Below are 15,669 nucleotides of genomic sequence, written 5' to 3' on the forward strand. Positions count from 1 at the left end.
GGATATCTTAGGACTAAACTCAGTGAACCAACAGGGGACTGGATCTAAGTTTGAACAGGCAAAGCTTTGTTCCTTTAGATGGAGGCCAAGTGGGAGCCAAAGGAAATAGCTTACTGTGGGTCTAGATGGTAGAAATAGGTTTGGCAAAGGGCAGGCCCAGCAAAGGGACTCAAGGTGTAGGTCATGAGCATCTAGGAGATAGTAAGGAGTATCTCCTAGGAGCTTAAGGAGTATCTAGCACAAGGATGCTCACTGTTCAGTGATCTTTTCATTCAACAATTATTGACACCTACTGTGTACCAGGCACTGTTGGAAACACTGGGGATAAAATATTGAACAAAACAGATGCATTTGTGAAACTTACATTCTTTTTTATTTTTTTCAGCTTTATTGAGGTATAATTGATACTATTGTAAGATATTTAAAGTTTATATTGTGGTGATTTGATGTACATATACGTTGTGCAAGGATTCCCACCATCTAGTTAATGAACACATCTATCACCTCACTTTTTTTTTTTTGATGAGAACATTTAAATTCTACTCTCTTAGCAAATTTCAATTATATAATATGGTGTTATCAACTGTAGTCATTTATGTTTCACGTTAGCTCCTCAGACCTTATTCATCTGAAAATTTAGAGTCTGTAGCCTTTCAGCAGCCTTCCCATTACCCCCCATCCCACAGCCCCTGGCAACCACTCTTCTACTCTCTGTTTCTAAGAGTCTGACTTTTTTCTTAGATTCCACATATAAGTGAGATAATACAGTATGTGTCTTTCTCTGACTTATTTCACTTAGCATGATGCTTCATTGTTCATCTGTGTTGTTGCAAAGAGCAGGATTTCCTTCATTCTCATGGCTGGAAAATACTGCATCATATGTATATGTATTGCATCTTCTTTATCCGTTTATTCATTGATGGACACTTAGGTTGTTTACATATTTTGGCTATTGTGAATAATGCGGCAATGAACACGGGAGTGTAGATACCTCTTTGATATCCTGTTTTCATTTCTTTTGGATATATACCCAGAAGTGGAATTGCTGTATCATATGGTGGTTGGTTCTATTTTTAGTTTTTTACGGAACCTCCATACTGTTTTCCATAGTGGCTGTACCTATTTACATTCCCACCAACAGTGCAGGAGGGTTTCCTTTTCTCCACATCCTTGCCAACATTTGTTATCTGTTTTCTTTTTGATAAAAGCCATTCTGACAGGTGTGAGGCAGTACCTCATTGTGGTTTTGATTTGCGTTTCCCCAATGATTAGCGATGTTGAGCATTTTTTCATGTGCCTGTTGGTCATCTGTATGTTTTGTTTGGAAAAATGTCTGTTTAGGTCTTCTGCCCATATTTTAATTGGGTTGTTTGGTTTGTTTTGATACTGAGTTGTATGAGCTGTTTATATATTTTGGATATTAACCCCTTATCAGTCATATCATTTACAAATATTTTCTTCCATTCAGTAGGTTGTCTTTTTGTTTCATCAGTGATTTTCTTTGCTGTGCAAAAGCTTTTAAGTTTAGTTAGATACCATTTGTTTAGTTTTGCTTTTGTTTCCTTTGCCTTAGGAGTCAGAACCAAAAAAATATTGCTATGATTTATGTCAAAGAATTTTTGGTCTGTATTTTCTTCTCGGAGCTTTATTTCAAGTTTTTAAGCCATTTTCAGTTGATTTTTGTGCATGGTGTAAGACAGTGGTCCAGTTTCATTCTTTTGCACATGGTTGCCCAATTTTTCCAATCACCTTTTATTGAAGAGTGTTCTTTCCCCAAGCTTACATTCTTGTGGGGGAAAGTACACAGTAACCAAATAAATAAGTGCATGGTACTATGTGGTGGTACATCAGATCAGAGTAATTGCTTTTGAGAAAAGTAAAGCCAGGAAGGAGGGATGGGAAATGCTTGGCTGTTGCAGTTTTAAACAGGATGGCCAACTCTATTTAAGTGAGGAGGTAACATTTGAGCAAGCTCCTGAAAAAGGGTTTAGTGAGTTTCATTCCTATGGGAAGGAAATAGAACTTGTCCTCAGTAGTATATTTCAACTCTGTTGAACATCTCTCAAAATTTTCTGTCTTGCTATTTTAAAATTTAATTGCATCAGCAAATGAATATGTGAAGGAGAGGAGGATGCCATTTCTGAAGGAGAAAGAATAGCCGTAAAAGGGATGGTAGGGAAATCTCCTTCTTAATTGCTGAGGAAGCTGTGCCCAGTGAAATTGAGGGCCACAGGTGTTTGATGGCCTTTGCCGTCTTGTGACCTCAGTCTATAGAAGTTGTTTCTGACAATCATCAGTTGACAGTAGAATAATAGGTTTTATTTTGACAGCAGAAGATTATTGCATGGTTAAGCTTTAACAAACACTCATAAAGTCTTTTTATCTGGGAAGCTTAAACTTAATTCCTTGCATTGTAGCACTAATGCTTTGTGCTTGTTTGTCTCTCACAGCTTCGTAGAAAGCCAACCTCAGAGAGGCAGACGGGATGGCTAGCTCAGCCCGGGAGCACCTGCTTTTTGTGAGGCGTCGAAATCCCCAGATGCGGTACACACTGAGTCCAGAGAACCTCCAGAGCCTGGCCGCCCAGAGCTCCATGCCCGAGAATATGACTCTACAGCGGGCCAACAGCGACACCGATCTGGTGACTTCTGAGAGCCGCTCCAGCCTGACTGCCAGCATGTATGAGTACACGCTGGGGCAAGCTCAGAACCTCATCATCTTCTGGGACATTAAAGAGGAGGTGGACCCCAGTGATTGGATTGGACTTTATCACATAGGTGAGTCAGATGAACTGGACTTGCTTGTGACTTGATCATACATTTCACTCTGACATTATATTATTCTGTGTTTTCTCCTGGGAAGAAATTCATACACATAATTTAAAGCAGCCAGATCCTAGGCACTTTTTCTTCTTCTTTGGGGCGGGTGGGGGGGGGGCAGTCAACAATTATAAATACCTTTTGCTGATATGAATACTGTGGTTATATCTCTACCTTAATTAAATGTCAGAACCTGCAGTATTTTCTTTTTAAAACTTCACTTTGCCCTTGATCGATAATCACATTTGGAAAGAGGTGGCTATTAACATTTACTAGTATTTTTAAACCGATGAAAAGGATGTTTAGACTTAGATAACTGATATGAAAAAATGTGCTCTTTCAGAAGGTTGAATTACATTAAGAACAACTTATAGTCTAAAGTGTCTTTTTATTTCAAAATTCCTTGATGTGTCCTAGATCAATTAGGTAAAGAAAGTGTCATATTCTCCTAACAAATGACTTAGAAATAGGTTACTATTTGTTTTAATGAAAGCGTCCTAGCTCTGTTTAGCTGATTTGCATCTGTTATTCATAGGTGAGTGCACGATGAGTAGCACATTCCAGAAAATATAAGTATCTACTTTAATTGAAAGCAAAAATCAAAAAAAAAAAAAAGGGGGCTTCCCTGGTGGCACAATGGTTAAGAATCTGCCTGCTAATGCAGCGGACACAGGTTCGATCCCTGGTCCGGGAAGATCCCACATGCTGTGGAGCAACTAAGCCCATGCGCCACAACTACTGAGCCTGCGCTCCACAGCTCGTTAGCCACAACTACTGAGCCCATGTGCTGCAAATACTGAAGCCCGTGTACCTAGAGCCTGTGCTCCACAACAAGAGTTTATCTTATTCCCAAGTGACCAAAGTCACAAAATCTTGGTGTTCTTATATTTCACTTTCTAGAGAATAGGCCAGAGTCCTAAATCCGGAATTAGTCCAAAGATATAGCTAGGAAAATAGAATTAGGAAATAAATCTCTTTTGAAAAGTGCTATTCTTCTTTAGTTTATTTCAAGCTGTTTCTGTACCTTTCTTATGTATCCTCATTGTATTTTTGCTTCCCTATATGAAATGTGTTTCTTTTTTTCCCTTTTGGCTACTTTCAACATTTTTTTCTTTATCTTGGTTTTCAGCAGTGTGTCTATTATGTACCTAGGTGTGATTTTCTTTTTATTTATCCTGGTTATGATTCTTTGAGTTTTTTAAGTAAATGTTTTTAATGAAAACTGTGAAAATTTTGGCCATTATATTTTCAGATATTTTTTCTATCTATTTTCACTTTCTTCTTGTTTTTCTTAGACTTCAGTTACACATTCGTTACATCATTTCATATTGTTCTACAAGATCCTGAGGCTCTGGTTAATTGTTCTTTAATCTCTTTGGTATTCAAATTCAACCATTTCTACTTACCTATCTTCAAGTTTACTAACTTTTTCTTTTTTTATCTTCATTCTCCTGTCAGGCCCATCCAATGGATTTTAAAATTTCAGTTATTTGAATTTTCATTGATAGAATATGGATTTCTCTTTTTACAGTTTTAATTACTCTTATGAGAGTCCCTATGTCTTAAGTCTGTCAGACCATATCTTTGTTCAGGTCTTTGAATTGATTTGAATACAGCTGCTTTAAATTCTCTGCTAAATCCAATATCTCTGGGGGTCATCTAAGGGTCCGTTTTTATTGTCTGTTTTTCTCTTGACCATGAGTCCCATTTTCCTGTTTCTTTGTATATTCAGCAACTTTTTACTTTACACTGGACATTGAGGATTCTGTACTGTAGAAATCCTGAGCTCTGTGGCATACTTTTTATTTTAATGTTAATTTTTATTCTAGTTGGCATATTTATTTCCTTGAGCTTTCTATGTATGATGTAACACTTGGTTAGAATGGATCTATGGAAAGCCCAGTGTAGTTATGCAGCACTTCTAGCTTGATGGCATTCAGCCTTCACGTTTGGTCTCCTCTATGGACTTTGTGAGGGCTTGGTTTGGGGCTTTGTTAGAGTAGGTCTACTAGGCTTTACTCTAGGACTTTGTGCTTATTCCTAAGTAGTGGCATTTCTGATGTCTTAGCTGCATGCCTGGAATGTTAACCATTCTCTCTGGCTCAGCTGTAACTCCAGTGTTCTCCAGCACTGCTTGACTTCTTTAACTCCACTACACTCTCAGTCCTGTAGCAGCTGCTCTCTGGAAAGAAGCCTTGGTAGTCTTGCCCTGCACATGTGCAGCCCAGACCTTAGCCAAGGGCTTATGGGGGATCCCCATGTGGACTTCTGGCCTTCATCCCCCCATAGCTCTTTCCTTTCCAGTGCCTTGCCTGGAGATTCTAGTCACTTCAGTTGACCCAAACTCTGATTGATGCCTCCTTAGCCCATCAGAACTGCCAGGAAATTGTCCCCCAGCTGAGATCTGGGTGGTCGTGGAGTCAACTTATAAGTTTCCCTTCACTTTGGGATTTTAATCTATTGTGCAATGTCAGAAAACCACTGCCTTCTAGTTTTACAGTTGCTTCATTAGGAAGGCAAGTCTGGAACTAATTACTGCAACATGGCCTGAAGCAGAAATTTCTCCCCTGCTTTTGATTTAGGGTAGACAGTAAGAGGTTCCACTTAATTTCTGCATCTAGCCATTTCCAGAGAACTCTGAATAAATAATAAATGATAGTTTGAGTCCCATATGTTTGTCTCCTTCTTAGTGTATTTTCTAATAGTTTTAGATCCCTAGCATGGAAAAGGTGTGAGGAATTGGCACCCTCAGACCTCTTAAGGGGATGGGATGAACACAGAGACTAGAATTCAGAAATAAAAGTATCATGTAGGTGGAATGAGGTATGTGGTATTTTCAGGCATGCTGTTGGTTTTAACAGGTCTTCCACAGTTAATGGCTTTAAAAGGCACACATCCTAACATCTAGAACATTAAGGATGGCTCATTTATGTAGTTGCAGAACCACAGCTGTGTTTAAAAGAAAGATTGGCTATCTGGGACCTCAAAGTGAGTGACAGGGACCTTGGTTTAAGCAGAGATATCCATTTCTTTCCTGGGGCTAGGATGGACTGTTCTGACCTCTGGACTGGAGACAGCCTCACTTCTGTGGGGACTTTGCCATCCCATGCAGTGAGGGACGGGTGACAGCACTGTGGTCTTTAGCTGGCAGCCATCTCCTGATCCCTTCTTCCTTATGGGGTCAGGGGGTGGGCAGCAAGCCCTTGATCTCAGGGCAGGCAGGCCCTCTCCAGACTCAGGAAGGGTCTAAACTGATGTGGTAGTCCAACTAGTGAGTAGTCAGGGAGTACACATGTGACCCAGTTCTGGCCAGTGATATGTAAGGGAAAGACTTTGGGGAAACTTCCTTTTCTAATGAAAAACCAGAGCCTCATGAAGAGAGTCTTTAAACCTCCCTTTCTCTTGTACTTGGGACTCTGGTGAAAGGATGTGATATCTTGAGTTGTGGCATCCATGTAGCAACCATAAGTTATCAATCAAGAAAATTAAAAGCCAAGAATTACAGAGAAGAAAGAGCTTGGACTAGAACTCCAAAGTTCTTGCTATGCATGAAAAAAAAAACTTCACCTCTGTTTAAGTCATCATTAGTGAGGCTTTCTTGTACCAGCAGTTATTCCTAACTGAGTCATTGGGGTGGCTGTTATGATGAGAAAGGGGAAAGGAGGAACACAACTGCTTTTAAAGGCAGGATGAAGAGTGAGTGGGCTACTTCCATAGTTACTGCTTCAGGGTGAGGGCTTGGGCTGCTTTAATATAGGTAAAAACCACTCAGTTGTTTTTAAAAGAAGTAACAAAAAATTGACATAAAAAATTTGAACACTGTAACTCCAAGCCATGCAGAAATTTACAAGAGTTTAATGAATCAATGACATGATGGGAAGAATCTTTCAAATGAGCAGTTAGTAATTTGAAAACGTACAAAACAATTTTCTTGGGCCCTATGAAGGGAAGATAGGTGAGATGATGCATTTAGAGAAGACCTGAAAGAAAAGAGGAAATGCAGGGCTAAGATGGGGAAAAGAATGTTGGGGTCCAAGTTACATCCTAAATTTAAGGCTGTTATGACTAAAGAGGAATATGCATAATAAGTTCTCTCTCAGGCTCTGTGGAATAGGTTTCATAGAAGCACATATAGCGGGAATAGCTTCAGGTTTCTATATCTCTTAGTAGGAAGCAGCCACTCCTCTTCAGCTGTGTCCTGAGAAGCTGGACTGTTTCCTAGCAATGTCTAGTTTTATTTGTGGAACTGAGAGATGGTCTCTATAGAAATAAGTCCCAAAGGGGAAGGATTTGGGTGGAACATAGGCCTGGAGAGGTGTGGCTTATTGGCACACTCCTCATTTTGATGTATTTCTCTTGGCTTACATTTTCTTCCTATCTAGAAGTGTGATTTGTTTTTGTTTCGCTAACTGCTAATAACGTTTTGCACTGTACAGCTTGTTCCAGATGACTTTTAGCACTACTAATCTGGAGGGAAAAACATATCCTTCTGGATCAGAAACATACATCTTTCTTTAGGCAGTTTAGCAATGTAGAGATCCTATTGGGAATATAAAGAAAAAAAGTTTGAAAATATCAGAACACCATTTGGGGAAACTTTGAGTGTGAACATCGTTCTTAAAGCAGAAGCTAATTATATTTTCTCCTTCCAGAAAGTCTCATGTACACCCTGAGATTTCCAGAGATGATCACAATGTACCTATAGCCCCAAATCTCCAAATTACAACAATTAATGCCTTGCAGATGGTTTCCAGAAATCACTAGGTTTATAATTTAGTGTTGGTATCTAAAATTAGAATCGACCCCTCACAAATTTAATAGTGCTACTCATTGCCTCCTCCTAAGCTGTCTAAATAAAAAGAACCAAATGCTTATCTTGTGCAAGAACCCTTAGGGTACTCAACACAAACAGCTTTCCACGAAAAATCAAGTGGACACTTTTTAAAGTGGAGGCAGAAAATATTAAATTTGTTTCAGGCTCACTATCTAATTCCCCTTAACCTTTAATCTTGTGCTCATTTTTCTGGCTCTTCAAAAGAGAAACACTTCAAGAATCTTAATTTGCCATTTCTTATGTGCAGGCAACTTCAGGTACGTGAACAGAACTGGGAAAATGCACATTATGAAAATTAGAAGTTTACACTGTGCTGTACACCTGTGCTTCTCACAGTGCTGGTCTCTGAACTGTTTGTTACTGATCTGTAACTCGATAAGAAACATTCTCCAGAATGTAAATCAGTGTAACAGCTTCCTTCATTGAGAAAATCTTGCTATTAAAAGATCATCTAAACTAAATAAAGTGCCTATTGATGTAGGTATTTCATATTTTGGATCAAGGTTCTTATCTTGTCATCGACCGGTAACAGATAAATAATTTATCAGCATTGTCTGGACCGTCCTTTGAGTATACCTCTCAGTCCTGTGCATTGATTGTGTCTTCAAAGATAGATGGCAGAACAATTGCACTTTGACCCTGTCTTAAAAAAATCCTGGCTTATGTATTATGACATTTTTCATACTTCTTTGCATTTGGATGGTAAAATGAAGTTGCAGTAGTTATCCAAGGCATTGGGATCATGTATTTTTGAGCTCCAAATTTAAGCTGATGTTTTATAGATTAAAAACTGAGGTCCAGAATGGTGATACCATTCAGTTACTTGGAGTCAGTCAAGGCTGGGACTTAAGAGTCCTGTGTCCCAGTCTTCATGTTTTCCCCTCTGTGTTGAAAAATACAGTCCAGTGGTTTTCAACCTTTAGTTATTTTCTCAGCACTTTCTTGGTTTTTGCAATATTGGGATTATCACTTGTGCTATTAATCTTTTTCTTTAAACCATCTGATTAAAAGAAAGCAAACTGGTTATGTACCCTGACCTTGTTCTAAGCAGTAAGGTCTGGGAAAGGCTTGCTGTGTTAGCTATGTTTCTTCCTAACATACATTAACAGTTAGTAATAACTGTGTCTATGGGCCACCCAGGATGGGCCACGCAGCACACTTTGAGAAATTCTGAGGTTATCAGTGATTAAGAGGACAGGCTCTAGAGTCAGACAGACTAGTAAATTCAGATCTACTTACTAGCTTGGGAGAATTATGTAATCTTTTTAAACCTCAGGTTTCTCATCTTAAAAAAAAAAAAAAAGACTAAGGAAAGTGCCAGTATCATGAGAATTAAATGAGATAATGCACGCAGTGCTCTTAGCAAGGTACCTGGGCTCATTGTAAGGGCCTGCTGATTGTAAACTGTCATCCTTATGTTGGCTACTGTAAATAATAATGAAATCCTCTCCTTGGTAGTCTAAAGCAGCAGCACAAATTTACCCACTGAGTGAGTCCATAAGAAGGGATTTCCAGATTAAAGTGGCATACTAGCTTACTTCTGCTTACAGAAAACAAAATCCATTCTTTTGAAATTGAGCTCTAGGAATTATACAAAGCACTTAAAATATGAATGCTAAATAATGCAGTGTTCTAAGATGAATATTATGTAGGTTCTAAACCAGCGTGCTTTCCAAGGTGATAGGAAAGCTGCCGTTTAATCTGAAATTCAGTCAAATGGAACAAATAATTTATGTGTTAGGTATTTAGTTTCCAGAACAGCTGTCAAAAACAGTTAAGAGTATTTGTTCTTAAACTCTTTTTTGGGGTATTTTTACATGATTACTGCCAAAGAAGTGTTGTTTTAGCTCATGTCTTTAAATTAAAAAAAAAAATTATCTTAGAAAATAGTAGCTTTGGAAATGAAATTATTTTTTGGAACAACTTAACTCTAAATTACTTTTTGTTACCTTGTTGTGTTAGGATAGGTCAGATTATGCTACAGTAATTAACTACTCCTGAGTCCTTAGTGGCTTAACAGACAAAAGAAGATTTATTACTAATGCTATGTATCCAACATGGGGGCTTGCTTTGTACTGTCTTTTAGGGACTCAGGCTTACCACCTCTTGATTTTTGCCATACTGGATTATTAAAGTCTCAACCATCTTGTCATTACACCATCTGGAACATAGGGCCTCTTTGGGCAGGTGTCGAGGGAAGAGAGAGCTGGAGACTTTTATACCAGCTCTTAAATGCTTTGTCCCCAAAGTGGCACATTTCATTTCTGCTCAGAGTCCGTCGTTCAGCACTAGTCTCGTGATCTGCCTAACTGCATGGGGACTGGGAAATGGGGAGAAGCCCTTGGCTATTTGGTGAGAGTCGGTATCTCTGCCATAGTAGATGTGTCTTGCTAACAACGTCTGGTCTTCCATAGTCGCTGCAAGAATAGATGCTGGAGGTGAGAAAGTGTCATACTTTGGGATATACTTTGCAAGGTGTTCAGAAGACTGAATGAGAGGACACATCTAGGGCAGGACCAAGGATAATACCCAACATTATGGATGCACAATAGCAGTTACTGGAATCTGAATTCACAGCATTGCGTTGGTGTCCCAGATGATCGTGGATCTTCCTTTATTATGCATGCTGAAGATTTGGTTCACAGAGGAGTCCATGAGTTCAAAATGGTAGTGGAACACTTCCCTGGACATGACGTAGGTTTCAAAAAATTGTATAGCTCAGTGTACTGAAGACACTTTAGTATATTTTATCCCCTAACATACTGGTTGAAAGCAATACTTGAAACAGGCATTCTTCTCTCCATAGAGTGACATGGTTTTTATTTTCTAGCCAGTTATTCTCTAAATACTACTTGATTTTTTTCCCCCATGCTGATTTATGTCACTTTTCCCTAAAGGAGGCTTACGTAGGTGCCATAATTATTAAATGTTAAATAATTGTAAATATTTTGTGAAAATACCATGGCCTGAGGTTTACAAATGTTTCATTCTGATATAACCCATTACTGAGTACAAAATAATCCTTACCACACATGCTAATTTTGTAATGTTTGTTTTAATTGGCTTTTCATAACTTTCCTAAGGACTAAATAGTGGGCACATCAATAAAGAAAGAACATTTATAATGCCATCTTTTTATCCTGATATCTCTCTTAAAGTCAGTTTGTCTGTCATCAGTTGTCCTATCAGCTTCCTTTTGGTTAGTTTTTGCTTGATGTATGTTTTCCCACCAATTCACTTTCAGCCATTCTTTGACTGCTTCAGATATACCTGCTGTAAATCATCTATAGCTTCATGATTTTTATCCAGTCTGTGTGACCATCTTTTAAAATTGGTGCATTTAGTGTTTTTACATTTGGTATTATTTTTTCATATATTTGAATTTATTTCTACATCTTATTTTGTTTTCTATATATTGCCTGCTTTTTCATAGGTATTTTTTTCTTCTACTCTTATGCCTTCAGTTGAAATGATGAGTTTCCTTAACTCATTCCTACCTCCCGCTTTCTTCTTCAATCTGTTTGCTTGGCAGTTGAACATTCTAGTTCTAGTCTGTTAGTGGTCACCCTAAAATACAGGTCATGTATAATTAACAAAGGTTTTAATGAACCAATATATTTAAGCACCTCTCAAACTGTACAAGGATCTTAGGAGAGATTCACTACAATCACTTCCTTCCCCATCTTCTTTTTTATTGTTGACATTTAATTCCATCCTGTTTTAAACCCTTTCTTCCATATTGTCTTTATTATTATTGTGTTTTTTTCATAGACAGGAATTGTTCTGGTTATATATTTTGCATAACAAACCACCACAAAACTTAGTGGCTTAAAGCAACAATTTATTGAGTGAGTAAATAATTTAAGGATGAAAAGAAAAGACATCTGAATCAGCAAAAGTAGAGTACATGGGGTTTGACTTTCTTGCAACACACACACACACACACACACACACACACCCCACCCCCTAAGTTGCATTCTAAAATAAATGGAAGCAAGTAGGAGGAGTTTAAATTTTAACTTCAAACCCTTGTTGGTTTACCAAATCAAATCATTCTTTTTTCTGGTTAATGTAGATAATGATAAAAGATGTCAGGTATGTCTGAAATCTTCTCTTCATTTTCTCCAGTGAGTTTTCCCCTTTATGGGCTCTCACACAATCTCTATTTCATTTTGTACCATTTGTTTGTATCTTTAGTTTAAACCAGGCTTATCCTGGCAGTCTTTGAGGTATAGAGCTGTGATAACTATCAAAGTCATTATATTAATTTCTGTCAGTTGTTTCCTACAATCTGAATGACATTGTTGGATTTTTGAATAACGACAGACTCACTTCACTTCATATGGACTTCAGAGAAACTGTATAGAACAACTCATCTTCAGTCTGCTTTAAGTTGTGAGTGCCAGAGTGTTGTAACACAGTTTTAATGGTGACATTAAGGAATTCTTCCTCTGAGTTCTTGTAGTTCGACCTTCTGTGTGTATTTTTTATTTCAACTGTGAATTGCAAACTCTCAATGTATGCATGCTCATTGAGAAAAACTGATTTGTATTTTTTATTTCAGTTATGAATTGCAAACTCCTAGTGTTTATCTACTCATTGAGAAAACCTGATTTTTTCTTTTCTTACATCAAAATTTATAAAACAACAAGTAAATATGATAGATGGTCATATTTGCTCAATTTACTGTAGTTCATAAAATCATTATGAGAACCACACTAATACCTTAATTACAAACAAACTTGAACTGGGTTAAGTCTCGTGGATCCATCAACTCAGCATCAGGAATAGTGTGGATAAGAGGATGGTTTGGAATTGGGGTGTGAGACAGACATGGATTTAGATTCTGACTCTGTCACTTAGTTGGTGCTTGGGAGTTTTTTAACCATTCTGAGCCTCCGTTTCTTCATACACAAAGTGGGAACGATACCAACTTTACACAATTGCGAGGAAGATGGAACAAGCTAACACTTGTGATATGTATACAGGGGAATTGTTTCGTAGGAGGTAGCTGCCACATCAACTTCAAACATTTCTTGAGAGCCTCCTATTTGTCTGCCACTAGGCAATAGGATACAACATGGATCAGCTCAGAGTTTAGTGGGGTGCATGATGCAGTGTGTTCAGAACAACGTTACAGAGGCCATGAGAGCATGGTGGGGGAACAGTTTAATGCTTGAGGTGGATTCGGGAATGGGAAGGGTATAGAACGGGCTTCACCAAGAAGGTAAAAGAGTCATTCTATGAGGCGGGAATTGCACATGCAGATGCAGTCTTTCCCATGAAGGGCTTCATGTGCAATGTTTGAAGGTTGCGCCTCTGTCCCCATCCCCTTTCTTCCTGGCTGACTTCTGTGTATCCTTTTAGACAGGATTCAGAAGCCACCCACTCTGTCATGCACCCCGCCATCTGTTTCAAGCAATCAGTCCGTTTTCCTGCTCCCTTAGAAACTTTTTCACATCACTGTTTCAGTGCTGATTGCACTGTGTTGTAATTTATCTTCTTCCACATTTGTCTCTTCAGTTGCACTCTTAACTCTTTAACTGTGTCCTGTTCATGCAGTGTCCTGAGCAGCTTTCAGTGCCGCATTATTCATGCAGATCAATCAATTTCATTAAAGAATAGGCTTTAGGCTAGAGCAGTTATGACACAAAAGTAAATACTTTTTTATTGAAGATTATTTCATGTTATGTTTCTTCTTTTTTTATTGAAGTATAGTTGATGTTAATATTATATAAATTACAGTTGTACAATATAGTGATTCACAATTTTTAAAGGTTATACTACATTTATAGTTATTATAAAATATTGGCTATAATTCCTGAGCTGTACAATATATCCTTGTAGCTTATTTAATACATAATAGTTTGTACCTCTGAATTCTCTATCCCTATATTGCCCCTCCCCCCTTCGTTCTCCCCGCTGGTAACCACTAATTTGTTCTCTATATGTGTGAGTCTGCTTCTTTTTTATTATATTCACTAGTTTGTTGTATTTTTTGGACTCTACATATAAGTGCTATCATACAGTATTTTTCTTTCTCCGTCTGACTTATTTCACTTAGCATAATATCCTCCAAGTCCATTGATTTTGTTACAAATGGCAAATTTTCATTCTTTTTTATGGCTGAGTAGTATTCCATTGTGTGTGTGTGCACGTGTGCGCACACACACAAACACACATCTTCTTTATCCAGTCATCTGTTGATGGACATTTAGGTTGCTTCCATATCTTGGCAATTGTAAATAATGCTGCTGTGAACATTAGGGTGCATGTATCTTTTAGAATTAGTGTTTATATACCCAGGAGTGGGACTGCTGGATCATAGGTTAGTTCTATTTTTAGTTTTTTGAGGACCCTCCTTACTGTTTTCCATAGTGGCTGCACCAGTTTACATTCATACCAACAGTGTAGGAGGGTTCCCTTTTCTCTACATCCTCACCAGCATTTGTTATTGTGTTCTTTTTTTCATGTCCATATTTTTTTTTAATTGGGGTATAGTTGTTTTACAATGTTGTGTTAGTTTCTACTGTACAGCTAAGTGAAGTAGAGTTCCCTGTGCTATACAGCAGGTTCTTACTAGTTATCTATTTTATACATATTAGTATATATATGTCAATCCCAATCTTCCAATTCATCCCATTCCCCCACCCCCCATTGGGTTCTTTTTGTTGATAGCCATTCTAACAAATGTGAGGTGTGTGAAGTGATATCTCATTATGGTTTTGATTTGCATTTCTCTGATGACAGTGATGTTGAGCATCTTTTCATGTGCCTGTTGGCCATCTATGTAGTTTTCTCTTAATGATTTTATTCAAAAGATTATTTTTGGTATTCATTCATTCATTTGTTCATGCAACAATATTAGGAGTTTACCCTGTACCAGGCATCTGAAAGAATTTAAAAAATATCTATATTTAATAAAGTGCTGTCATTCTAGGGTTTTTCCCAATTATTATACAATATGTTGGCCTTTAGAGTCCTGTTTCCTTAGGCCATGGATTCTATCTTTTTTTGTGTGTATGTGTGTGTGGTACGTGGGCCTCTCACTGTTGTGGCCTCTCCTGTTGCGGAGCACAGGCTCCGGACGCGCAGGCTCAGCAGCCATGGCTCACGGGCCCAGCCGCTCCGCAGCATGCGGGATCTTCCTGGATCGGGGCACGAACCCGTGTCCCATGCATTGGCAGGCGGACTCTCAACCACTGCACCACCAGGGAAGCCCCATGGATTCTATCTTGGATATAGAAAGCATTGGACTTTCCTGGTGGCACAGTGGTTAAGAATCTGCCTGCCAATGCAGGGGACACAGGTTCGAGCCCTGGTCCAGGAAGATCTCACATGCCATAGAGCAACTAAGCCCATGTGCCACAACTACTGAGCCTGTGCTCTAGAGCCTGAGTGCTGCAACTACTGAGCCCATGAGCCACAACTACTGAGCCCGTGAGCCACAACTACTGAGCCCGTGAGCCACAACTACTGAGCCCGTGAGCCACAACTACTGAAGCCCACACGCCTAGAGCCTGTGCTCTGCAGCAAGAGAAGCCACTGCAATGAGAAGCCCATGCACTGTAACCAAGAGTAGCCCCCGCTCGCCGTGCGCAGCAATGAAGACCCAAAGCAGCCAAATTTAAAAAAAGAAAAAAATATATAGAAAGCACTGTATGTTTAAATAGAAATAAATTTGCTCCCTGAACTCACTGTTACTGCTTTAAACGCTCACTTTATTGGCCTTTCTTGGTCTCTTGTTTTCAAAAATATGCATCTGCTACTCTAAGCACTCTTGGATGTTTTCCCGAAGGCTGTGAGTTTGACATGGAGAATATCTGTAGTGTTTTTGTCATTCAGAAATATATAACTATTACAGTTCTAGTATGAACAAGTGCTATTATGTGATTATTGATGGATCAAGGAATGATCATCCTTTTACTCTACAAAAATAAGAACAGTTTTTTAGACTATAGTTATAGCATTAAGGTGTAATATAGAAGCAAATATGTTACTGAAAGACTAACCTAA

The 15,669-nt window shown here is 38.5% G+C and overlaps 1 protein-coding gene across 1 annotated transcript in view; it reads left to right on the forward strand.

Annotated features, from left to right (window-relative positions):
• Nucleotides 1–15,669, forward strand: part of HECW2 (HECT, C2 and WW domain containing E3 ubiquitin protein ligase 2) — a 411,404-nt gene that overhangs the window by 164,221 nt on the left and 231,514 nt on the right. Inside the window, exon 2 of the mRNA XM_060016380.1 lies at nucleotides 2,451–2,777. Within this exon, the coding sequence (XP_059872363.1) occupies nucleotides 2,486–2,777 (292 nt within the window). The 5' untranslated portion in view covers nucleotides 2,451–2,485. The remainder of the gene's footprint in view (nucleotides 1–2,450; nucleotides 2,778–15,669) is intronic.

Source organism: Delphinus delphis, chromosome 7 (assembly GCF_949987515.2).
Source record: "Delphinus delphis chromosome 7, mDelDel1.2, whole genome shotgun sequence".
NCBI lineage: Eukaryota > Metazoa > Chordata > Mammalia > Artiodactyla > Delphinidae > Delphinus > Delphinus delphis.